Below are 26,839 nucleotides of genomic sequence, written 5' to 3'. Positions count from 1 at the left end.
GCTCTGTTTGACTTCTTTAACAACAGGGGGTCTTGCTTCAATCAGATTTGTGTGTGTGTGTGTGTGTGTGTGCGCGTGTGCGCGTGTGCGTGTGTGCGTGTGTGTGTGTGTGTGTGTGTGTGTGTGTGTGTGTGTGTGTGTGTGTGTGTGTGTAAAGTAAAGTAAAGTAAAGTAAAGTAAATCATTACATTTTAGGGGAATATTGGTTTTCGGGTGCAGTTAGTTTAGGATGGGTTAGTTAGGGTTCAGGTCAGGATAAAGCTCCAGGAAATTATTGTAAATCAGTTAAAGGTCTCCAAATGTCACGAAAACACGACTGTGTGTGTTTATGAGCGAGTGTGTGTAGTCATGTTTGTACGTCTCTATGCAAGTCTGTATTTGTGCACTTGCAACATGCTTGTCTTTATACTTGTTTGTGTTTCAGCATTTGTGTGTGTGTACGCGTTTGTGTGAGTGTACATGTGGGTGTGGGTGTCGTCCAGGGAACATATAACTGGATTAGCCGTCATGCTTATATTTCTGTAATGGAAACATCAGCCTCAGAAAGAAAGTAGGGCTGAGGGCAAGCATAGTGTGCAAGTGTGTGTGTGTGCGTGTGTGTGTGTGTGTGTGTGTGTGTGTATGTGTGTGTGTGTGTGTGTGTGTGTGTGTGTGTGCGTCAGTGTGTACTGTGAGAGGAGAATTATTGTCCAAGACGCTTCATCTTTGCTTCATTACTGCACCAAGTGTTGACTGGCAGAGTATGAATATTTTCTACAATATTTTCCAACCCAGGACCACACGCTTCACACAAAACAGTATTTCTAAGAGTAATTGAGTAAAAGAAAGAAAAGAAATCTGAAATCCCAGCCAACAGTTCATCTTTTCTGGTGCCTTCATGTTGTTTCTGTTTCTGGCGGGAGGTGCAAAAGACCCTGGCACTGAAGCGTTTCTTTGAGCCACATATTCCTCTGTGGTACACAAACAGTTATATTGTCTTATTATTTTGTTCGAGAAAGCGGTTTATTCTCAAAGCAGGTAGATTGATTGCTTGAACATCAATCGATTCTGGAGCATTTTTTTGTCTGACTGTAGAGAGATGGCAGAATTTATTTATTTGACTTTCCTCTTGAGATGAAGGATAATATATCAAGTGTTTATTAAGTGTTAATTATATAAGAATGTTCTATTCAACGGAACAGTTTAATATTCTGAGTAGGCTTCCAGTGATGTAGCACCATTTATTCGGATAAGTGATTTAGAAAGTTTATATTATTTACTTCTAATTGTGTTATTCAGCTAAGTGATATGTTTGTTGACTTGAGGATGTTGCGCTTGTATTAAATCATTGTGTTTTCGTGTTGTGGTTTGCGATTTGTTGTGGTTATCATTGTTCCTTTCTTGTGATTTGCAAGCGTGTTTTTGTACAGTACTCTGATATGCACTGCATATGTGTGTGTGTGTGTGTGTGTGTGTGTGTGTGTGTGTGTGTGTCAAGGGAGGACACAGCGCTGGACTTGATGAACGTGTGTGTCGAGAACATCTACAGGTTTGCATGACAGACGATGTAACAGAGAGTGACAGGACGATGGGGGGTGTAAAAACAGGTCACTGGACAGTGTGTGTTTTGTCTCAAAGATTAGCAGTGCAGGGGTCAACATGTCTGTGTGTGTGTGTGTGTGTGTGTGTGTGTGTGTGTGTGTGTGTGTGTGTGTGTGTGTGTGTGTGTGTGTGTGCGTGTGTGTGTGTGAGGCAGATGTCCGGAGTCCCATGCCATACGGGAGCGTGAGTGTGCGTGCGTGTGTGTGTGTGTGTGTGTGTGTGTGTGTGTGTGTGTGTGTGTGTGTGTGTGCGTGTGTGTGTGTCGCTGTCTGTTCATGTGTGTGAAGTGATGTGCAGCCAATCAACTCAATATCCTTCCCTTCAGTGGTTTTGAGATTGTCGGCGAGTGACTATTGATGTGATTCTGGTTTAAACTGGAAGCAACAGAATCTTTGACTCTCCTCACACCAGATGACCGAGTGCAAACAAAACAATACTATAACTGCTTTGGACTTACACATTTGTTGAATGCAGAGCAAAGTGTGGCATTTTTCTGAATTTAACTGTTCTTGTTGCTTGTCAGTTTGATTCAAAGGACTACAAAGCTGAGAAGAAAAAACTTTAAAAACGTTCTCCTGCAATTTACTCCTTGGTAAATCTCCCGTCTGTGTTTGCTGTGATTGCACAGAGCAGCTGCACCACCTGGTGGTTAATACAGTACATGTTTTCCCCTCTTGTTCTGATGCGTTCCTTGTCATTGGGTCTAGCCTCACACACTTAATGAAACATGTAAAGAATGTTTATGTCTGCTGAGGTTCATCTTGTGTGTGGACGTGTTGAAGCAGACTATAGTACAGCACACACACACAACTGCCATGGCCAGAAAGGCAGCAAAAAAGAGCATCACCCAAACTCAGACTCACAGGGTTGAGGAAGATGATATGGGTGATTGGTTTTCATAACAAATCTAATAAAGAGATGAGGCTGGTTAGTCCAAAAGCAAATCAGTGGATCTTGTATCTGAAGCAACAAACCAAAAGTCTGAAAACAGCCAAAAAGGATCAGATAGACAGGTATCCGTAATATGAGGGTTAGCTCCAGAAAACAACAGATAAACCAACCACCAACAGAGACAAGACTATAAATACACAAGAAAATAATCAAACGGCAAGACACAGGTGGGAAGACATGAGGGCAAGCTGGTTGCAATGAAACAATGGGAACAGAGCGAGGCTGACGAAACTAATTAAACACAGGTGATAAAAGAAGGAGGGAAAACCACGAACACAGGACACGTAAGGCAGGGATTACAAAATGAAACCCTGCACACAGCATTATGAAGTAACAACATGACAAACATAGACATATTTTCTTTTTGTTTGACACTCAAGTTATTCTTATTATGGAGAAGTTATCCCTTCTCCATAATTTTGTATTACAATAATAAAGCTGCAAGCGACAATCCCAGGTTCAAACCTCTCCCAGCCAACAAAAGGGAGCAGCTCAATTGTCAAAATCTAAGCCGCAAGCAGCAGTGAGCGAGTCTCGGGCTTCACAGAGTTCAACAAAGTCCCTTCAGCTAGTTTAATTCTGTCTAAAGAAGGAGTGAGAGCAATCCCACACTTGTTTCATCAATACAGTGTATTCAGCACTTAAAGTAACGCTTTTTGCTTCCCCTTAATCAGACTTGAATGAAAATTTGTTTCATTTAATCAGAATTGCTCAAAGACTACTTGACTTATGGACTATATCCTGCTAAGCTTCGCTCTTCAAAATGTACATACGTACCTTACTTACTTCAAATTTCTCACACAATTAGCGTATGTACATTTAAAAAGTTAAATAATAAACACAAAGTGAATTTTATTGGTGGGACATGACATAGAAGGTTTGAGAACCACTGCTTTAATGAAAGAAACATGATTGAGTCAGTGTCCCAATGTGAGCATCAAAACTCCCACCAAGATTACACAGACTAAAGCATGAAAATGATGATAAGGCACCGAGGTTCTGCCTGATCACTGAATTAAGGTAATCAGGGGCCAGAATCAAGACAATCTTATCGGTATTTAACTGAATCATGAGCAGTTGGTCGGTACAGAAGTGTCACAAGGTTTTCCGCATTAAATGAATATGACAACTTGGCGTTTTGTCCGACTGATGTTGTTTATTCTGCTTTTCATCAGCTTCATGGACCAACATATGAGTGAACCAGAAACAAAAGGCGCTATTGCCAACGTTGATAATGCTCAGCCACTAGATGTTGCACTCTACCTCGCCCGTCCCATTAAATTCACAACAAGTGGTGGTCAGTTCAGGGATGTATGGAGAAGTGTGCATCATCACTTATGTTGTTTATTTAGTTGTGGGTATGACAGGATGTTACCACATTTTACAATATGTAAGATAGCAGATAACTGAGCAAGAGGGTCAAAGTTCACGATGCCATGTTATGAGGAAACAGCATGTCCCAATTAAATACACACTGCATGAAATAATACAAACTTTTTAAGGTCAGCTGCAGAAGGTAAAGTAAAAGTAGGCGAATGGAAATGCAGCTTTAGAGCTCACCACATATTCACAGTTACTTCATAAGTGAGATGAACCTCTACATTAGCTGTAGATTTAGGTTACTTTGTGCAGTGGTGGTTCAAGATTCACGTAACGTATGTATAATTTTAGCATATGTGTATCTCATTGTAGGTAACATTTAGCTTGTCATCTAATCTGTGATTTTGAGATGAAGCGTCATGAAGCATTTCCAGCAAATTGGTTCGCAATATAGGTTCATTTCCTAAAGGCTTCATATGCTCACAAAGCCACCTGTTGGCCAAAGAGCTCTGAAGGTTGGCTCTTGGGTTACACTTGATTTATTTGCTTGACTGAGCCTCACAGTAAAGCAACGGAGGCCATTGATGAAAGCATCAGCTGACAGATCATTGAACATCTCAATATGTTTGGCACGAGAGGAAAAGCATATAAAGATCAGGCCATATCTTTTGTGTTCCTTTTGACCTTGTCTAGTCAGAAATAGGCTGAAACAAGCGGAGAAGGTTCCTTTCGTTCTCTTGGGGGGTTACAGGAGTTCTCCTGGGATGGAGGCTGAACCAGATCAATGTAATCCTGGGATCCAATAGCCATTGGACTGGATTCCTTAGACGGTAATTGACGGCCTTGGAATTAAACCCTTGCCTGGTAGCGTAATAATCAATTGTGTGATTTGATTCTCTCTTGGGATGACTGGCTGGTGCTTGAATGAGTTATGAAGGACTGAACAATTCACTGTAGTCTTCCTCCCTCCTTGAGCACAGCATCTCTGTCGAGACATGAAGATGATGTCTCGACAGCGTGTTGTTGCTTGGTAGCAGTTTCCCTTTGCTAAGTATCTCTGTTTCTTCCTGATATGCTTGTATTAGCAGGTCTTTTGATCATGTATTGGAAGAGTTTTTCTGTTGATCTGCCAAGTAAGGATGGAGTCTCTGAATCAAAATTGTCTTTTGTCCGTTTATTCTTGCAAGGAGTAAAAGTATGCAACAGCCACTTGAGCAGTCTGTGACACAAAATTCAATGACACAGCAGTCACAGCCCTATTTTATACATGTTGAGGGTCACGCCTCCACACATGGTGAAACAAACAAAAACACTGAGTCATGGCCTGTGTGTCATCTTTTGTCTCTTGATCCTTGAGATCAAATAAGTCACAATTTTCAACAGTCTTTTGACCTCCTTTCCCCCGAGCCTGTCCGATTCCACCATCTCTGAGAAACATTTAAATTAGTTAAGACTCTATCTTCACATAACATTACAAAACTATATTTTACCGTGACAATCATCACAAGCTTTACTTTTTGTCGCTCACTTCCAGTGGAGCAACTATTTGATTTTGTCTTTTAGGAGTGCGGATAACTTGAGCCCAGCATGAAAACTCTATGGTTAGTGAGACTCACTTGTCCAACCGTTTGAACCTTCCTTACTTCTTGGTTTTGACTTGGATGCTTTAGAGTCTCCTTTACTGGAGGATATATTTTGTTTTCCCGAAGGTACTTTGGAAACATGGGCCAATTGAATGACAGAAGTGCATCAGTTCTGATGATTAGAGCATAAGTTGGATACCCGTGAGAAACAGTGGAGATTGTAATTAGAAGTTTTTAATTCATATGGTAAGAGCACAGAATACACCTCTTTATCGCTCATCCTACCAACATTCAAGGACCCAACGACTACTCGGGTCTCTGGTGACCCCTGAGAACAAACTACTGCAAGAAACAGCTATCATTAGAAAACATATTCTTTCTTAAAACATGTAAATAGTTATGGTGTGTGTGTGGGATGGGGCTAAAGGGGCATTCGTGCAAATCTATGAAAATCAAATCGATCTTGAAATCTGATCTTGCTTGCATGCCTGCAGGGTGTGTTGGCTGTGCAGGTGACAAAGGGTTTAATAAAAAGGTAAAGAACAGCACGAGCCACGTCCCAGCCAATCACAATGCTGGTTCAGCAAACGTGTTGTGGTTTAAAACCGAGAGCAGCCGTGAGCTGAGCTCTGTACAGCTCAATGTCTCTGTAGAAATACATTGGCCCTGTATCAGCCTCTGTCAGCCTGCTTCAATTATTCTTTCATCTAAATTAATTAATTCTTATAAAAGCATTTTTTTTTTTTTTTTTTTTTTTTTTAAAGAAAGCCTTAAAGATGTTTTTTTCCACGCTGCTGATTCTTGCCAGTTGGGGTTTCTTCGGTTCTGTTTCGGGGTCTCCCGCCGTGGCGGAAGCGTACAGGGCTGTGCTCAGCGTCGTGTCTCCGGGACAGCATTATCTGAACAGGGAATCCCTCGGCTCTGTCTTTAATACACTGGAGAAACGTGTGCAGTGTGGTGAAGTGTCGTGTGAAAAGGTACGTTTTATTAGGCTTAACTCGCAGCCGGGCGAGAGAGCCAGGTCGCTTCCTTCAAGTGGTGCGGAGAGAGGTCGAGGTCCAAAGGCTATTAACTCACCGGCACACTTTCACATTTTTTAAAGTAGATTCCTTAATGGGATTTTTTTTTTTTTTTAACAGACTTAGTTAGTAATGGGCCTCTTTGCTGGACAGACTGTTTTTTTGTTTTTTTTTAGAAGTTGTACAACTATATTTTTATATATATATATCTATATATAGATGTTGTCACAACCTTTACGAGAGCAGCTTTGCGATGAAAACAGAGGTGACACAAATAGTCAGACAGCCAAGACTCCATTTTGTCACAATCTGGCTCAAAAGTATATGACAAAGAAGCCAGAACACGTGGTCTGTAAATACTGAAACATTTTTACTATAAGGATTTTATTTTGGGTTGATTTTGGCAGTCATTGTGGACAAAAGCGAAAGTGTTTTTTCCAGCGGCAGAGTCCCATTCTTCATTATTCTGCAGCAGTGTCTGGCAGTCTGCCTCGGCGGGAGTCTGAGCTGAAAGTCAGAAGTTCCTCAGTTTCAGTAACTTTACCTTTTTTTATTGAGTACATTAAGTAAAGCTAAAGTTAAGTAAGTAATACAAACGTGTTTGCAATGTGTGAGGAGTTTGTGTGTGAGCGCATGTTCTACCCGCCTTGTGGGTACATGTGTTTTCGGAAAGTCCCCACAATGCACTTCAGGAATGACCAGAAGGATCTCGCAGGTCTGATTTTTAAAGCCTTTAGCTTGCTCGGTTGTGTTGCATCTCTGACAAGATCTCAGCTCCAGCCATCAATCTTCAGGAGCAAAGGAGGAAACACAACTAGCAATGTGGACAAGATAGAGCCACCCCCAATGAAGGTCACAATTTGTATCGTGACCTTCTTCTTGTTATCTAAAGAAGTTGTTTCTTATAGAAGGCAATAAAAGCAACTGATATTCTGAGTCATCATATTACAGGTTGCTATCAATGCAATGTGCATATTTCTTTTTTAAATTAATCACACCTCATCTTTGTTTGAATCAAATAATTGCTATTAATAAGTTGTACTCGCAGCACTAGCAGAAACAAACCAAGCACATCTTAATCTAAACTTAGCAGCTGTTTCTGCATGTGTTGTTAGGCTGTTGTGAAAATCACTAACTTAGTAACTGTATTCTTTTACTAACATAAATTTGTTTGTGTTTTTCCCTGGGCGTAGTGTGATCTATCTGATGCGTTTCACCAGCTGTTTAGCAATCATTCCACCCACGGAGAGGATAAAACCGAAAAGGGCAGAAAAAGTGATGCCGTCAGTGAGTCTCAGTTCACTGCTCTCGCTGCTGGATGCGTCCTGTACCTCTCCTCCCCTGGTCTGGTCTGCAACGCGGCGAGGCAGGGGACATGGGGACAGGAGGCCCAACGCTTCCTACATAGAAATACACATCAGGATCACCAGGAAGAGAGTGAGCGGCACCAGGACCGTGAACTCGTGCACATGGATGTTCACGAGTTGAAGGTCCTGCTTCAAGAGCTTCAGGACCACTATGAGCCCTCAGACAGAGAGGTAAACAGAGTGGCTGTTAGTTGACCAAAACATAAGTGCTCATGTTTTTTGTCTTTTCATCTATTGTTGTTCCAAACAGTACTGCTTTGTAATGTTTTAAAATAACTTCTCAAGTCTTTGCTTTTTCCCTGTCAAATACTGAAGTCTACTCGAAGAATTTCCTTGAGTTCAACTTTTTGCAAAAGAAACATTACTCTGGTTAAATTGATAGTCTCAGGTCTCTGATGAGGTGTCGCCTGAGGACATTCGTTTGGCCACTATCAAAAAAAGGTTGCCAACACGTGAATTTGATTATGTAACAATGTGTTGTGCTGTCGAGAAAATGGGCACAGTAATTCGCTACCTGGCAGCCCGTTTACGAGCCTCGTGCCCTCTGACACTGTGGGTTAGTGTATGTACAGGGTGACTGGGCTCATGGCATTATATATCACTCTACATATCTTATCATACTTGGTTGCTCAGCAAACCGTAAATCTAAAAGGTTTGCCCTGAACTCGGCGACATCACTTTAGTACCCACCATCAGCATGATGTCATTATCATGAGACACAAGATTTAATATCAGATTTTTTTTTTTTTAAGTTTGTATTTTACGTCATCAATGTTATTATTTATAGCTGAAGACAAAACAGGAGTCCTAAACAACGCACACTGGTTTGATTCTGTATTTCATGAATCCTGATCAGCGAGAGAGGTTTCTGGAAGTGACATCATGAACACGCATAACTAAATCACCTTCCCAAAGCTAGTGTTAAATATTCTACAATTTTAAAGTTTTCTCAATAATTTGGCATAGTTGTATGCAGTTACATGGCAAACCATTCAATCGTAAACTAAAACAGCTGTTTAAAACAAGATGGTACTTGCTTATCAAAATGCCAACTCTATTGTAATTGAGTTGTGTCTGCAACGAAGGATTAATCTGAAAAAAAAATCATCATAAAATCGTGAAATGACAATTTGTGAAAAGTTAAAAGAAACATCAATAAATTGCTTGTTATGTCCATCCAAAGATATTCAATGATTCAATTTTAATACTGGAATATGTTTGACTTTATTCCTTGAAAAATCTCATAAAACTGACTTTTGGTTACATCCCACCTTTCCTATCCCCATGGCCACCAGAGCTGTGTAACAGCCGCTGACATCACAACAGAGGTCGACCTATCATCACCAGATCAGAGACAGGAAGTGGGTGCAGTTTTGGGCCGCGTCCTGTATCACGCCTTGAAAGGTCACTGCTTCTCTGGCCGGTCCCTGCCTGCGGAGAGCTTCTTCCTGGACTACATCATGGCCCATGTGGGGCAAGAGAACTTCACCATCACGGGTAAATGTCCTTCAGAAACACAGAGAAACAGACATGGACACATGGGAGTAGTTTTGCTCATGTGCAGGTTGTGTTTGTGTAGATCTGGAGACTTTCATGAGGAGTCTGAACCTCGGACATTTCCCCAAACATGAGCACGAACACCAGGAGGACCATCACGCTGATCACGATCACAGTGGCTTAAGACGGAAGCAGAAGAGCAGCCTTGAACATCAAGAGAGGAATGGAGGAAACGCCACCTGGAATCAGGTACATATACCGACACATAGAAGCAGTCCTCTCATGGATTTCACTGCATGATAAATATCCTTGTTTTCATTCATCTTCACAGAGAAATGCAAGGTAACGCATACAGTTTGTTGGAGCTAACCAGTCTTTTGCTTCTCTCTCAGTTCTGTGCCTCAGCTGAGGAGCTAGTCCTGATCTACGGCCTGGCGGACAACAGCTCGGTCTCCGCGCGTCTGGGTCGGACAGACTTGGCTCGGCTCAGCCCTGCATTCGTCCAGCAGATCCTGAGCGGAGCGTGTGCGGACGTCACAGAGCCACCGACACCAGATGGGCTCACCACGACTGAGAGTAAGGGTGCACAGTCTGAAAAGCCAAACAATTAAGATCAGAGGTTGCACTTGAAAGAGCCCGTTCTCATCCTCAAGCTTCTAAAATGTCATGAGGTTTTTTTCCAGGTAACAAAGTCCATGTCGTCTTGACATGTTGATAACTAACCTTCACCCACCCACCTCTTCTCTTTCTCTTGTAGAATACATCTATGCAACCATTGCCAATATGGTGATAACACTGACGTCCATGTTTGGCATTGTAGTGCTGCTCTGTACCGCCTGCACCAGTGTGTTCCAGTTGTGTATCCAGTTTTGCATCAGCCTGGCTGTAGGTTCACTAACTGGAGATGCTCTACTCCACCTGACACCCATGGTGAGTGAGCTCCAGACTTTTTTAAAGTTCTGACAAGATATGTTTTATATATTTTTTAGCCTTGTGGGGCTGCACATTATCGCAACTATATGATATTCTTCATAAACAAACCGGGAGGTTTTGTCATGGCATCAACGATCATGGTGACAGTCATGCAGCATGTACTCATTTTGACTATGTGTCCAGTTTTTAGGTTTACATGTGCACTCAGACCAAAGCAGGCATGCTCACCATGAAGAAACTCCAGACTACATTTACAAGATGTTGGTACTGATTAGCGGGATCTACTACTTTTATCTGATGGAAACAATCTTCTCTCTGGTTGCATATAAAGATAATTTTCACCATCATCAACATCATCATGCGGTAAGAGACAAATTATACACAGAATTAGGCGAGTAAAACTTAAAAATCAAGTTGTGACTTTTCAAACATTGATTTGAAAATGAAGGGAACCTAAATGGGATACTGTCCTTCATTTGTGGAGCTAAATCTTGTGTTGTTGCCTCTCTCTCTCTTAAGGAAGAAGCAGAGCCTCACCACTGTGACCACGGGCAGGTTTTGGAGATGTATGAACATGAGAGGAAACAAAAAGACAAGGCACAGTCCGCATCGAGAACGGACTTGGTGAGAAACATACGTACAGCGACATGCAAATGCTGCTGCTTTATTTCCAGGGGATCTAATTCATCAGCACCGATATTGGATGGCAGCTCTTAATATAGTACAAACAATCAAAATAATTTAAACATGTTAAACAGAATGTTTCAAGTTAATCTCTGGATAAATGCATAAGTGTGTGAGGGTGACAATGCTGCATTCACATGAAATCAGGAAGACAACAAACAGAAAAACAACGGAAAACCAAACACTTGATGACATGTTGATGGAATTAAATATATCAAATACAATGTTGTATTTAATACATTTACTTTTTTTTAATCAAACTTTTCTAGTGATGCATGTAACAATGAAAAAAAAAACATCTTTCTCTTATTTTTCTATTGCAAACTTAAACAAGTTTCTCCTTGAGAGGGACTTAATTAATAAATCTCCACCAGCAGCACGTCTTCATGCATATGTTCCTAATAAATGCAACGTCAAAAGCAGGACTTGTTACTGAATGTTTAATGTAACGTGCACATTTCAGGTTGGCAATCAAGACGATAAGAAATCTCTTTCAGAGGCAAAAAAGCGTACCAGAGGCAAGTCAACTTATTTCCAGTACAAAAAAACAAGCATCCACAAATTGTGATGGTCGTCACGGTGGTCAAACACTCCTCAACCTCTAACAACTACTGTGTCCGCCTCCTCAGAACAGCGTCTGCTGCCTTACATGATAACTATCGGCGACAGCATCCACAACTTTGCAGACGGCTTAGCGATGGGCGCAGCTTTCTCGCTGTCATGGAAGTCCGGTCTGGCCACATCGCTGGCTGTCCTCTGCCATGAACTACCGCACGAACTGGGTAAAGAAAACACGTCTGGTTCGGTCATTAAAGATCTCTTACCATCGCCCTGTGTTTTTGGGGGCGGCTGTAGATTATGGGGAGAGTGGTCGTTTTGAAACCGCAAGCTAAGCCAGTTCCATCCCTGGTCTCCCCATAGGTCGCATGTCGAAGTGTCTTTGAGCAAGACACTGAACCCCCAGTTGCAGAGCACTGCTCCTTAATCACGAAGTATGGGTTAAAAGCAGAGACCAATTTCCCCGAGGAGATTAATAAAGGATCATTTCTTCTTCTGTCTCCCCAGGGGATTTTGCCATTTTGCTCCACAGCGGCGTGTCCGTCCGCAAGGCGCTGCTCCTGAACGTCGGCAGCGCCATGACCTCGTTCGTCGGCCTTTACATCGCTCTGTCTGTAGCCACTGACCTCGCCACCAAACAGTGGATCGCAGCCATTTCTGCAGGCCTCTTCCTGTACGTCGGGCTGGCTGACATGGTGAGTGTTTGTCTTTACAGAGGAACTTGCCAGACAATTCACACCTTGACTGGCATCAAAAGGAACTCCTGTCTCTCCTCTTTCTCCTTAAAGCTCCCCACCATGGTCCACATCAGCAACAAGAGACCCTGGCTGATGTTTCTGCTGCAGAACCTCGGCCTTCTGACCGGGTGGGGCATTCTGCTGCTGCTGTCACTTTACGAAGAGAGAATCAGCTTTTAAAACAAGACTGTTCAATGGATTCATCTTACTTGTGATATAATCTATGAAGATCACAGTGATTTGACTGGGTGTTTATGGACTTTCCTCATATATGACCACGGTGAGACGCTCGGTCTCGTTGGCATAAACAGCCGGTCAGATGGAGAACTAGTCTAGTCCCATAAATTGAAAAATAAAATGTCTGTGCCACCCAAATGCCTTTTAACTCAAAAACCTCTCGACCATATTTGTGTCTATTTGACCACCTCTCGCATGTGGTTCACTAACAGCTTGTGCAGAAAACATGCACAGCAGCTTCTTTGTGAACTTTCCTGTATACTTATAGCAAGACAGTGGATTGCTGTTGTATTAATTACACTAAGGCTGACAGGCAAAATATTAGCAAAAAAACTTCCAAAACAGCAACACCATGAAATGCAACCAGTAGAGTATACAAATATCTCTATTTAATAGAATTACATTTTATACAAAGTAGGATTTATTACAGAACCTCTGGTGGACTTATTAAAAACTAGAATTTCTGTGTACATATTAGAGTTTTTTTTTTTTTTTTAAATAAAACTTGTATCATTAATATTTTGAAAGAAATATTGACAAATTTAGCTTTTTTTTAATGATTGATTATGGTCCCTGTAACCCGAGGCAGTTTTTTTGGCTGTAGAAGCAATTTCTTTCTTTCTTTTTGTTTTTTCATCATCCATAAAATATGAAAATCACCCTAAAATTCAGGACATTCGTATTGTTTTCTCCTTGAGTTTCCTAGAGTACTTACATGTATTACATGTAATGCATCTGTACAGTTACTTTTGTGCTTTTGAATAAAAGTGTCTGTTGAGAAAAAATAAACACAAATAAATGAAATTGAAAAAGAAATACAGTTGTTTGAGTTGTAACTACAAATCCGACCACACACATTAAACAAATATTGAAATATAAAATAAAAACATGCTCTTGTATGTTGGTGTGGTAGACAATATATTTCATATTCTGCAAAGTTTGAAAAACCAAAACTTTCAAAACCCATTATGTATTATCACATTAACGTGAGACCTGTCAATCAGTTTGTGAATAATTGAAGCCGAGGATTTATCCTTCACCCTTTGTAACCTACTTTCCTAATCTTTATGTGAATGAAGCGAGAAGCAGTGGAAGCCGTGGAAACTAGATTGCCGTATCATCGCTCTCTTCTAATCTCCTCAGCGTGCAGGTGAAGTGAACGTCTTCATTAGGGACAGAGTCCGCTGACAACTCACCGAGACAGAGACACATTATGAACATGAGGGCGGCTGTGTGACCACGACCAGGGCCGCCGTAACGTTCTCTCAGAGCAAAATTACCCATTTAATGACAACATTTAGGTCGCCTACTGATCCTTTAAGCATGTGCCGTAAAAACACTAACACCAGATTGCTGACAAAGAGAAGCAGATTTGTCTGCAGTCAGCTCTCCAACACAAGCAATCCATAGTTTTGAACCTCTCCCGTATGTTTTCAGAGGGTTTTTTTTTACGAGCCCACCCGGGTCATGTTACTTACTCTCCCAATAAAATTCTTACCTCTCAAACTGGACCTTTGAGCTTGTAAATCTTACTCCATAATACCTCTTTTGCCTGAATAGGTGGTTTTACAACTTCATAAAGATGTTTATGCTGCAGTGACACAAAGCTCAAAAAGGGAGTATTTCAGTGAATAGCAGTTAAGGGGAGCTGATGGTGAGAAGACGTCAAGGTTAGAACAGTTCCAACGGTCGGCTGAGTGGCAGCATGCGGTGGACGAGCAATATAATGAGTTTAGGTCTTACTTCACTGTATCCTGCCAACTAAAGAAGGCACATAGTGGCATCACTTAACAGATGGCAACAGTCAGTCTGTCACTCCACACAGATGTTCATGATCCCCAGAGAATGAACCAATCCAGTGTTTTGGTTTGATGCGTCCGCTCAAAGTACGGCCTGAACCCAGCACAATCACTGGGATACACAACACACACACACACCCAGTACAAGCCTGGTCCGAACTTTCCAAAAGGCTCACACTTATAGAGCGTGAGGATGATCCATTAGTTTTACTTTGTGGTCCACAGGGTGTCAAAGCCGCCATTGTGGGTGAGAATTACTAATCTGCAATAATTGAAAGGTTCAGACCATGAATGCGTTTGTTTTGAAAACGGTGAACTGTATATCGGCCGCCAACCATTCGAGCATATCCAAACACTTGTGTCAGGCCGAGGGCTCTCAAGGAGCACCTGAGGGGACGCCGTCGCTTCACTTCCAGCGAGGCTCTTCCTTGCGCTTTGTTTTCTTATGAGTTGACTCCGCAGAGGCCAAAGTGACTCGTTCAATTTGATAACATTCCTGAGAAGTGGCTTTTAAATATGCATTATTAAAACGTCGTGGCCAGTGACCTTTCCCAGTAAAGGGCTGACTTCATGGCCCAGTTTTTCCATTTCCCGTTTGTACCACAGTGATACAGTGTATTATGATGTGGTAGCCATCCTGGGATACGTACATACATATGCTCATTAGGCAGATTTCTCCAGATTTTATGACGTGCTGTCAGAGTCACAGCAGATATGTGAAAGCCAGAGTCCACTGCTAAAACACGGTGACACACTGCCTCCTTCTAAAGAGTACATTTTTAACCAGATTCATTTGCATGACTAAATGAATTTGAACAGGCTGCATGTTTGACATTTCTCTCCCTTTCAAAGGGTTCACAATCGTCCTGGTCTCCAGAATTATATTATGGGAAACACGCATGTTCGCGAGTCAAAAAGACGGTTCGCTCACATGTTTTATAGAATACAATATAAAGAGAAAGTGATCCGTTTTATTTTTACTTCCTCGTATGAAATCATTTCAGGGTTACGGGTTTTATTTTTTCTGACGTTTGAGTTCATGTACCAATAAAAGACACTAAAACAAGATAAGAGCTTTTCATGTATGCGGCACATCGCAGTTTTGTTCCGAAGAGATATTCCTGAAGTATTGAAATAAATGTCTTTGCAAGACCAATCTAGGAAAATAGAACATGTTTATTTAATTAGTCTTCAAAAAACAAGGTTTTTTTTTATATGCAACTTGACACTGTGTACACTTAACATTGTAGAAAACAGCACAGATTAAATAACTTAACATGATTAAATGAAAGTGATATGAAAAGTGTTTCAGGCAAAATCCATCGAAGCCAGAGCGAAGACTACGAGTAAAGGGGTAAATAAACGTTGTGCAGACACGTGGATGCGCATCTGCTCGCTCACTTGAAGCGTATGATCTCCTGAATGGCCAGTTTGATGAGCTGGTTGAAGTCAAACTGGATGTACTTCCTCCAGTAGCGTCTGTCCCTGCCGTAGGTTTGAGCCGGATAACAAGGACTCGCTGAAACAAAGATCGTATGTCAGCTTAAATTAAACAATCTAATATTCAGTTAAATATACATTTAATTTGCAATGAAGAGCAAGAGAAGAGCAGTGAAATAACGACAACAAAGCTGGAGTGAGCTACAGGTGTGCCGGACAGCGGAGATGAAGGTTTGGGAAGGTGTGAGCACACCTGTGTAAGGTAACCGAACTCATGAGAAGACCACATCATGACCACGTGAATAGAGGAGATTTAAGACACACGTTGCTTTTTTTGTCTGGGTGTGTTTTAGATCAAATCAGAAATGAAGGAAGAATCTGCTTGTGTAAAAGAGAACAATAGAGCTGGTGCATTTCAAAAGTTAAAAGGATTTTATTGTGTTAAAGGCTCAGATAGCAGAATATTAACACTGCCGGGCTCACAATGTGTTCATTGATCCTCTAACACCCTCTAGAGGTCACGAGGCCTTCTGGTCATTTTAACTGAATAGCTTTGGTTTTGAGGTGCATATCTGGAACATAGCTATCTGGAACAGAGCTATCTGGTTTCTATGCTCTTTGAACTAATCACAATGATGCACTCAACGAGTTCAACCCGCGGTCAAACTGAGCGGTGTGTGTGCTCTCACCTATGCCGTGGAAGATTCTTGCAACAGCTCTTCCAGAAAACTTCTCGTCGCTTCGGTTGGAGAGAAAACTTCTGATGTCCGCTCTGATTTGATTCTCCCAGTCTATCAACTAAAGAGACGGAAATACACACACAAGTAAACTACAACATTCAGAACATAAGAGACAGAAACACAGCTGTTACACTCTGCGCGTTTAACCTTGTATTTGTCGAGCTCCTCGATGTCCACGGGGGGGAGCATGAGGCCTCGGTCGCGCCTCTTGTCGAAGTACTCAGCGAGAAGCTCTTTCAGCTGGAGACTGCGACTCTCGTCCAGATCTTCCAGACAGGACGATGCGCTCCGGAAGGCCACACTGCAACACAACGCACGCACAAAGACACAAGTATGTAGACAGATAGAAACAGGCCAAATTAACATTTCACAAAGTTATATAATTCTTTTTCTTCTTTTCTTTGAATGCTTGAGACATTCTGTAGGATTTTCTATTGTCTCCGCCAGAGGCGGACTGAGGGAAAAAAGTGGCCTGGGAGTTACTGTCAGACCAGCGCACTCAATACACAGTGCACCGCCCACTCATTGCATCGCGCGTATCGACCAGTCAGTGGCCTACTTGGAAATATACCCATACACTCAACATTATTTTGGACGATTACAAAGAAATTACATCATATATGTTGGGACCAGGGATTTCCCCGGTATCCCCTATGGCCAGAGTTGGCCCTGGTCTCTGCTTTCAATTCATCAATTTAATGGTACATTTCACTGAAGGCGTGTACCTTTTGAAGGCCTTGAAGCAGGCGGTCAGCTGGTAGAGCTGCGTCCTCTCTTGGTCCAGCACTCGATTATGAAGGAAGTGACAAACTTTGTCCATCTCCTCATCGCTGAGGTCGCCAAAGGAACGGAAGTAGAACGATAAGGAGGACAATTCAACGTGGACACCGCTACGTCCGCCAACTGGAACACAAACATTTTGAATTCACTGTTGAGTGTCTCTATTCCTTAATTTGTCAATTTCTATAAAAGCAGAAAACACGGGAATGGAGGTTAGAGGCGGACAGTTTGAGAAAGAACGGTTTAACTACACCAGTACGATTAACTACAGTGAGACACGATTTAATTCAAATTAGGACATCTGTTTTCTAGCTGAGTATTTTCTTGAGGTTTTTGAATTCTGTTAAAAAAGAACATAAAAAAACCTGAACCCACCATTTTATTAGTAACGGATTCAAAGAGATTAAAAGAGCTATGAATGTTTTAAGATGTTTAATTAGTGCGTACACATACCACTGTTCCTCTCCAGCTGTCTGACTCCTCTCTTCACCAGAGGAAGCTGCCATCCCATAGTGTCCGCAACCTCGACAACATCAAACTCCAGCTCATCAAAGGTCTCCACCCGCTCGCCCGCCAGCCGCCTTCTGGCCAGCACCACAGCGATCGGAGGGCAGCTGTGGAACAATGAACATGTCATTTGAAATATATCTGATGACACTGTTGTTTAACAGTGTCTCTGTAAAACTGTGTATTTGTTATATAAACACATACAGACTATGTGTCTTATTAAAAGGGCCGAATATCTGAGCATCTGACAGAAAAACAGAGTTGTTCTACATTTTAGTGATTTTCTGGAGCTGTCTCGGTCCCCCGTAGCAGCTGACTTTACACACAGAAAGCGTCGGGTGGAGAAGTTCCACAAAGCGCTGGGGATGCAGCTCCAGATAGCAGAGCAGTGTTTCCACACCTAAAATGCACACAAATATCTGAATGTATCGAATGAAACTGTTTATCAGCACAACTATTTTTGTTTTGCGCTATTCATTCATGTACGTGCTCCGATGCGCGTTTCCACTTACCTTCCTCTGTGATGTCCAGAGCCTCCACGGTTTCTTGGATGGGAATCGCTCTCTCGTGCGTGAGACACACCCGCTCTCTGGGCCAATCGCTGCTTTCCTCTTCCTGGACCTTCCGCCCATCAGCCGCTGCTTTTGCCTCCACGCTGCTGTGCTTCGTCGAACCGTCAGCTTCACGTTCAGCTGCCTGCTTATCTTTCTTCTCCTCCTTTTCCTCCCCTTCATGACTAGCGTCTTGGAGGGGGTGCCCCGCTGCATGGGCATGCGACGGATCCTTGCAGGACAGTTGTTTTTTTTACAAATCACTACCAAATAACTGCGTTTCAATGGTTTAATATTGGGTGAAAGAGTGAAGAAGAAAAAACAGAAATAAAAAGAGCATTTTCTTTTTAAATTACCTGTGCAGTCGACGGTACCGGTGTGTCTGTACGTTGTATGTGCTGCTCAGTGTGAGGGTTCAGGCTCTCCTGATCACACGCATCCATCATTTCCATCAGCTCGGAATCTTCAATGTCCTTTTACACACAGACAGTTTAGTTTTTGCTAAACACACGCAGACACGCGGACACACAAACACAAACACACGCACACATGGAGTTACCATTACAAGTTCCTGTTGCTCCTGTTGTTTCTGGTGAATCTGTTTACATTTGCATGAAGGGAAAACCTTCTGGACCAGTTTCTTTACTGTGTAGTAGTCCACTGTGTCCGCATAGATATGACGGCGAAGCTCATGGAGGTCCCCGCCCTAAAGATGCACACACACACACACAAATCATTTAAACCCAAAATATACTGTGCAGGTGATGGCACAGAGCCAGAGATCATTAAATTGAATTATATGTAAATACATTTGTATCATGTTCTACTGTTAGAACTGTGACATGTGCTGCAAAGAACAAAGATGAAATACAGCTGACACAATATAACATAAATATGTATGCAAAAAAACTACAATTAAAAATAATTCACAAAAAATAATGTATTTGTATTTACCGTTAAACATGAAGTTAAAACTGCAAAAGAAGAAACTTAAGGTTTTTTTAATAATAAAGAAAAGGATAATTGCGGTCTCACCTCAGGGTCCAGGAAGAGGTGACAGTGTGCTGGATCTCCGTCTCTTCCTGCCCTCCCAATCTCCTGAACGTAGCTCTCAAAGCTCTGAAAAAGAGTAAAACAGTTTTAGCTCCATCGGGAATACTGATAGAGACAAAGACTGCGAGTTTGAGCACAGAGTTAAGGTTTTGGTTGGAAGATCTGGGTTTAAGATTAATGGAATCCATTCGACAAAGTACCTTTTGTATTTAATTACATTTTTAACAGTTAGATATTTTATTTTCACCATTAAAAATGGCCAACTCCATCTGCTGATGAAGAGTATGTGATATGACCAAAAGCTCCAGAACAGCTGCTAAATGGACCTTGTGGTAAAAATGTATTTCTTACATTTTTCATCTATGTTTTCACAGAAAATGTTAGCAGACTTATTGTAGATTAGTTTGTTTTTACTTGCAATAAATCAAACTTCTACCTACCTTAGGCATGTTATAGTGGATGATACCACGCACGTCAGATTTATCGAGGCCCATGCCGAACGCCACAGTGGCCACCACGATTCTGAGCTCCCCGCACATGAAGTTGTTCTGGACGCGACGACGCTCTGACGCAGACAAGCCGGCGTGGTACGACTCCGCCTGCCATTTCAGCGGTTTACGTATCTTCTTCCTCGCTGAATGTAGAAACAAAGGGTAGTGAGAAATCAGTAGACAGAGACATTGAGTCAAAGTGGGAGAAGTTAAAAATATCCGATAAAGTTTATGCTTTTTGATGGATTGAGGCAGCTTTGCAATCACTAATATGAATTATTCTGCCTTTACCCAGCTCTTTCTTTCTCTGTCCTACGGGATTGTGTTTCTGACTGCTGGTGTTGGTTTCTTTGTTTTCTTTCACCAGCACGCCGTGCAGGCAGGTCCTGAGCAGCGCCGATATGCGAGTTGTCTCCTCTCTTCTGGTGCAGTAGACGATGATGGAGTCCAGGCAACCAAAACGATCGCCCTTCAACAAGGACACTAAAGCCTACGAAGTGGAAAGACAAAGAGAAACACTAAGAAAGTTGCAATTGCATAGACACATATGGGGCAGGCGGCATTTGCAGATATGGACAACTACACATTTACAGAAATCGAAGAATATTTAGACCCACTATAATGTAAATTTGCCTTGTGTTGCTCTGGGACACAGAGACACATGCTACTCATCACACCTGATCTTTTTCTCTGTCTATGGACACAGACAGATGCAGGTTGGGAGGCACTGCTGCAGATCGGACCGCAATGCCGTCTTGATCAGTGATGTCCAGATGCCGTGCGATGTCCAGAGCAGTGGACTGCGTGGCCGTGGCTGTGAGTCCCAGTAAGCACTGCACTCCCAACCGCTCCCTTAGTACCTACAAACACACATACATCATATCTTTCGTGACATTTGGTTTCAAACTTTTGAATCGGATTTCAGAGAGAACTAGAGTTAGGTAGTGCCACCCTATAATATTTGCAGTGAGATTTATATACACTGCAATCCTTTACTCGAAACTCTCTTTACACCAAATACTCTGTGAAAGAGTATGACATGAACACAAACTGGAAGTGTGGCAGTTTAATATGCACTTAACTAGATTTCTTTCTTTCTTCTTAAGTACTTGTATCTTAACCATCGATGTTTGTTGCAGTATCACTTGTCAATTATAGCGTTAAATATTTGTCAAAATAAAAATCTGCGCATTCTCTTCTAATGGAGCCGACTTTGTTTTCAAATGAAACTAAAACACCATTAACCCACCTTGCAGAGCCTCAGGTAGCAGGGTCTGAAGTTGTGAGACCACTCTGAGACACAATGAGCTTCGTCTATACAGGCGAAGGCCACAGGGGGGAGCTCCTGAGCTGAGGGAAGACACCCTGAACCTGAACGGCCTCCACCTACCAGAGCCTCTGGAGAGAGGAGCAACACACACACCTGGCCTGACTTTACCTGGAGAAACAAAGAAAGGGCACATGTTAAACTGCTATTAATACTAAAATGTAATAACAACACATGCTAGTTTAAGATTGAACCCTTAAACTGCATTATTGTACTACTCAAGGTAGTACTACCTGTGTAGTTGACAGAAAAAAGGAGAACTATTTTTACATTAAATCTATAAGTAAATGAATGAGAAAAGTGTTTTGAAACTTGGTAGATAGGCATGGCTTTTGTCTTGAGATTTGACTTTGTGTATCATTTTCACTCTTTGAGAAACACAGGAAGTTGTTGGGAGTTTTTCTCGAAGTCCATTTGAGTGTACAAATGCATCGTCTGTCTGTTACCTTCTCTATCGCAGCTTCTCTCTGTTTCATCGTCATGTTGGAGTGGATACAGGCCGCCTTCAGATTGTCTGGCAAGCCAGTCAGCTACACACAGACACATAGGACACAGGACACAACAGGACACATTTAACTTAATTAGAGAGAACCAATTCAGTTTTGATTAACTTCACGTGAAGTATTTTTGTAGAAGGTGACTACCTGGTCATCCATTAGGGAGACTAGCGGTGAAATGACTAAAGTGATGCTTTTCGATCTCTTAGCGTACAGGTAGGCTGGGAGCTGATAGCACAACGATTTTCCCATCCCTGTTGATAACACTACGAGGGTAGACAGACCTGGAGGAACACGTGAGAGAGACATACATGAACACAGAAAGCACAGATGTACGGGTGTGTGTTTGTACACTCAAGTACTGTGCGTACCCGACAGGATCCTCATGATGGCTTCCTCTTGTCCTGGTCTAAATGATTGATAGCCGATGTCTCTCAGAGCTGCGTGAACCTCAGCAGGTGCTTCTAACACACACACAAACACATTTGCACAAAGAAAACATTAACTTTTAAACAAAATGTACAGTTTGATTCATTTTCATCCGGTTCTCTCTCATAAGCAACAAGTGTTTACCCTGCACTTTCCCATCAGCTCCGAGAGGATAAAGTGGTTTCATTGGTGGAGGAGGAGCGGGACGCTCGTAGTCAGGACGAATCACGTTCAGCAGCACCTCGTCTTTATGGTTACTGTCCCCCTCTTTCTCTTGGTGCGGCTGCTCCTCTGTGATACTGGAAGACGCCCCTGGAACACACAAACACATCTGGATTCAAACACCTGGGCTACTTTCTGCAACTCATAATACATTTTTTGTTCTCTCGAAAGTTGTGAACTGATTTGAAAAGTTGTACTGATTACCGCAGGTGTAAGTCATAATGCAAGTTGCATCAAAAGAAAAATAATATTGTAAAAGTATTGTAAAAGTCAACCCTCCATGTGCAAGGCAGACTAATTGTGTCGACATATTGTTTCCTTTCCGCCTTTTTGAGACAACAACCAAAGTTACAAACACATTTTTCTTCATGAAAAATCTTGATTTAAACCTACAAAACAGGTTTGTGTGAATATTGTGTGGTTGATTTGTGTTGCATTAAATATGGCTGGACAAGTATATCTATAGTTATATAATAATATTAATAATAATAATAATAAATATCTAACAAACAAGAAAAACCTGAAAACCTAGATTATTATATTTTCTATTATTATGAACAGCGTACCCAGTGGTTGCGGCTGCAGTGTGCCTGTTGCCCTGGCAACCTCTTCCAGGGTGGGCAGTTCAAAGGGCTCCTCCTCAGCAGGCTGGTCCTCGGGTGGAGGAGGTGGAGGGGCTGCAAAACAGGTCTGTTCATCAACACCAACAATTCAGAGCTAATATTAACAATCTCTTATAATAGCTGAATCTGCGCGTCCAGCTCATACTTCAGCTGGTGCGTTAGTGGTCTGATGATGTCATCAGTATGGTTTAGTTGATAACTGTCGGACACTACAAAAAATTATATTAATTGAGGCGGTGACGGAAGGCTCTGTAATGAACAAATAGATTTCAGGGAACTCGATGTCTCACTGAATCGGATTTGAGTTTTTTTTTTGTCAAACACGCATAATTGAACAATTCTTTCTTTTCTTTGTATCACCTGGTCCCTTGCAGTTGAGGGCCCAGTGTCCGGTCCCTCCACACTTGTAGCAGGTGTCACCCTGTCGATTGAACCCCCCTCTGAATCCGCCTCTGAATCCCCCCCTTCCTCTGCCAAAAAATCCTCCACCTCCACCAAAGGGTTCGCCTTTCAGCTGGAACTTCTGCATGTACATCTGAAAAACACGCACAGACAATTTATGTCAACACACTTTAGATACACTATGAGTCTGATAAGTCAAGTGAAACTGGTGGTTCAAATTTCCTTGACAAAAGCACACAAAATCATTCATTCTTCAGAAGGATATTGTAGAAAGATCTTTCATATTTAGTGTTATTTTCAATGAGCATTAAACAAAGCTGATTTGTGAGATTTAGCAATGAATTACACAACAAGTGTGTTTCATGATTTAGTTTCATACTTCACTCCCTGAGTGAGCAGTCAGGAAGTTCAGTTTTACCTTTATGTAAATCTTTTCTAAACATTAGGGACACATCAGTGCCACGAACACAAACCTTACCTGTTTCCGTAGACCTGCACCTCTGACGGCGTATCCTTTCACATGAGATTTATTCCTCAGGTTGATCTTCACAAAGTTCCCCTCTAAGCCTTTCTTGCCACTGGAAAAATAAAGAACAGTTTGTACACAGGATACAATAGAGATGTGTTGCAGCAGGGTGTTTGGTCTCACCTGGCTCTGACCGGCTGGTTGCGATGCATTCTCCTGGCTGCATGATCCTCCTCTATTTCTCCCAACAAGTTCTCCTGAGGGACCTTGAGAGGAATATTATTTTTATTTAACTCATTTACACAGCATGAACATTATGTGGCGATGAACACAAACTGACTAACTAACCTTTTTTGATTCCATGGTTTCTTTCTCCACTTCCGCCTCTTCCTCTCCTTTTTTCTCGGCTCTCCTTTTTTTCCTTCCTACTTTAGCTGGGCTGGTGTTTACATCCGAGCTCTCCTCTTTCTTTTTGCTATTCTTACGCCTCTTCTTCACTCCTCCCTCCTCTGACTTCTCTCCCTCTGTGTTCTCTCCCTCTCTCTGCCTTTTAATCCCTCTCTTCTTCGTATCTTTAGACTTGTGACTAGTTTTATTGTCGTCTTCTGCAGTTAAAGGTGGCGTCAATCCTCTTTCCATCTCCTCACCTCCATTACTTTTCGCCTTGTCTTCCCCATCTCCTCTGTTTTTCCCAGTGTGTTGTCGAGACGATTTCGGTGCACTATCACTGACCGTTTTGTTCCTTGTGATGCTCTTAAACACTTTGTCTCTTCCCACGTCTGTTGCCTCTCTTTTTTCTCCCTCTGCATCGGTTTCTTCTTTTCCCGCTCTTTCATCTATCTGTATTATTCCTTCAGTTTCTTTTCGCCTTTCTCCCTCACCTCCTCCCTCTAGCGCTATCTCCTGGTTGCCTGCTCCCGGCTTCACCTCAGCCCCCATCTCGCCAAACACCTGACACCTCTCTAGCCACTTCCTGTCAACAAAACTCAGTCTGCTGGCAGGAGAGAAATGTCCTCCAACGTTCCGACCTACACTTCCTCCTCTGAAACCTCCACGAACCTGAGGGCTTCCTCTTAAGCTAATCAAAGTTCCAACACCTGGCCCACCAGCATCCTCACATGGTGTTCCTAAAGTTTCAACACTTTCTTTTTTGTCTCCTGAAGTTCTCGTAGTTTCATTGGATCCACTACATGGAGAAGATAACGACAACGACAACAAGGCTGAAGGTCCAGCTGGAGAGGGAGCTGGGCGAGAGACATTTTGAATTGGTGATCTGATAACTTTACTCATACTACTCTTAATACTAATATTACTAGTACTTTGACAACTACTGGCAGCACTTGCAGGTTCTTCACAAGAATCTCTGACAGGCTCAAATTGTTCCAATGGTTCTTCAGGTTCCTCTTTCTGGGGTGTCTTTGAAACCAGGGACCCCAGGCCAGTGTTACATCTTCTGTAAAGAAGAACACAAATAAACATTTGAGCAAAAGAAATGAGCACAGATATCCTCATCTGTGCTTTTTTCTTTGCAGCTAACATTCCCAAACCTTCAAGCATTTCATTACCTCGGTGTGAAAGGGCTGGATTTGGGGTCAGAGGAAGTGATTTTGGCAGCGGCAGCAACATGGCTGTTTGACTGTCCAGCTTGTCCGTCTCTCAAGGAGTTTAGAGGCACCCGGCCGGGAAGGCCAGATTTCTTCAGAGAGACAGGTCTCTCCTGCAATATGAAAATCAAACAAAGACAGTTTTTTTTTATTGTGACAAGTCGCTTGCTTTATCCTAGCTAGCATAAGTGGAAAAAACTAGTATCTCTCGTTCTCTCTCTTACCATAATGTGGTATGGTCAAAGTTTGCCTTACCTTACCGAGTGTCGCCAGGTTGCTTTTAAGCTTCATGCCATAGTACTGGGCAGAAGCCTTAAGACTGTCTCTGTCCTCAGCTGTCAGCCTGGGAGAAGGTGTAGGCAGTGAACTGCGGTTCAGATGGGCACCCCAACAGTCTGCCTCCTTCGTAGATCAACAACAATCAGATAGTCGCAGACATACAAAACTAATTGTCTTACTTGTCTATGTTTGTCACAACCCACCTTCTGGACTGCATCGACCCCAGATGTGGAAATGGCCCGTTCAGCACGACCGCTGGCTGCATTACTGCTGCTGTTTTCTTTGGCTTGTTTCAAACAGCGGTATTCTTTATAGAGTTCTGGAATTGAGACACCATAAATTATGTTTACGAACAGATTGTTTATGTTAAAAACATCTGTTTATTGGTGTTGCAAGTTATTGAATCCTCACTTCTGGTCTCCTCTGGAGCTTGGTCAATGTCCTCCTGGAAACGAAAGAGCACTTTAATAGTCACATATTATGAAGAGAAAAAACAACAATACTGTCTGTAGCAGTAAGTGGTATGTTCTGTGGACCAACAGACCGATAACAAAACATCAACAACATGCATACAAATATGTGTCACCATATACGTAATTGCATTTTATATCTATGGGGTTGATATCATTGTGCTGCCTGCAGACTCGTTTAGAGGTTAAATTACCTTGTTCGGTTTCCTCTGGTTGTCTTTGACAAACCCCTGCTCCCAGCTTTTCAACTCAAGTTTCACCTCGTTGTATCGATCCATTATAACGTCTTGCCTGTCCAATTTAAATAACTTTAATAATAATTAATTCACTTACATAATTAAAGTATAGCAACTGTCAGGCGGAAGCTACCGTTACAGCAACTCGATAGCTCGCGAGCGTTATAAACGCGACATTAGTTGTAGTTTCTCAGAATTTAGCAGCGACATTTTGTTTTTAGTAACCGTGAGTTACTTTATCTTCTTCATTACTTAGTTATATCTTCAAACAGCCGTAACCATTCTGATGTAGAGGTAGTGCGTAAGTAGCATATTAGACAACTGCATTTAAAGGCTTTCTTTTGCTGTGTGTGTGTGTTGTTTACGATTTTTCCCGCGCCGGAACATGACAGTATGTGTTGCCAGGTTCCTTCATGTATCCCCCATTCTCACAAAATTTAGGTTTCTATTAATTTC

The 26,839-nt window shown here is 42.1% G+C and overlaps 2 protein-coding genes across 3 annotated transcripts; one reads left to right on the top strand and one right to left on the bottom strand.

Moving 5' to 3' along the window:
- The first annotated feature begins 6,103 nt into the window (after window positions 1-6,103).
- slc39a4 (solute carrier family 39 member 4) lies at window positions 6,104-12,605 on the top strand. 2 transcript variants are annotated; one of them, XM_068575927.1, is made up of 12 exons: window positions 6,104-6,412; window positions 7,648-7,992; window positions 9,117-9,318; window positions 9,401-9,567; window positions 9,711-9,894; window positions 10,076-10,248; window positions 10,435-10,614; window positions 10,771-10,875; window positions 11,399-11,453; window positions 11,565-11,717; window positions 12,001-12,188; window positions 12,282-12,605. In XM_068575927.1, the coding sequence occupies exons 1-12, from the start codon at window positions 6,212-6,214 to the stop codon at window positions 12,408-12,410; spliced, it is 2,082 nt and encodes a 693-aa protein (XP_068432028.1). In that variant the 5' UTR covers window positions 6,104-6,211; the 3' UTR covers window positions 12,411-12,605. The 2 variants fall into 2 exon arrangements, with proteins under 2 accessions (XP_068432028.1, XP_068432030.1); XM_068575929.1 differs by lacking the exons at window positions 6,104-6,412; window positions 7,648-7,992; window positions 9,117-9,318; window positions 9,401-9,567; window positions 9,711-9,894 and having other exon boundaries at window positions 10,145-10,248; window positions 10,442-10,614.
- A 2,885-nt stretch (window positions 12,606-15,490) lies between these two features.
- On the bottom strand, window positions 15,491-26,716 carry recql4 (RecQ helicase-like 4). The gene is made up of 28 exons (XM_068575382.1): window positions 26,342-26,716; window positions 26,089-26,122; window positions 25,881-25,996; window positions 25,654-25,800; window positions 25,360-25,511; window positions 24,143-25,247; window positions 23,978-24,060; window positions 23,807-23,906; window positions 23,287-23,461; window positions 22,870-22,980; window positions 22,226-22,393; window positions 22,024-22,116; window positions 21,800-21,936; window positions 21,602-21,685; window positions 21,078-21,266; window positions 20,506-20,688; window positions 20,120-20,318; window positions 19,778-19,971; window positions 19,320-19,403; window positions 18,844-18,990; window positions 18,641-18,757; window positions 18,246-18,516; window positions 18,004-18,133; window positions 17,680-17,840; window positions 17,172-17,349; window positions 16,594-16,747; window positions 16,396-16,504; window positions 15,491-15,785 (listed from the first exon to the last, which is right to left on the bottom strand). Exons 1-28 carry the CDS (start codon window positions 26,423-26,425, stop codon window positions 15,664-15,666), a joined length of 4,827 nt encoding a protein of 1,608 aa, XP_068431483.1. The 5' UTR covers window positions 26,426-26,716; the 3' UTR covers window positions 15,491-15,663.
- Window positions 26,717-26,839: the final 123 nt, after the last annotated feature.

The sequence above is a fragment of the Clinocottus analis genome, unplaced genomic scaffold, assembly GCF_023055335.1.
Source record: "Clinocottus analis isolate CAN_PGR_092001 unplaced genomic scaffold, fCliAna1.0.p SCAF_14, whole genome shotgun sequence".
Taxonomy (NCBI): domain Eukaryota; kingdom Metazoa; phylum Chordata; class Actinopteri; order Perciformes; family Cottidae; genus Clinocottus; species Clinocottus analis.
Note: the sequence above shows the minus strand (reverse complement) of the source record. Positions and strands in the feature narration are given on the sequence as shown.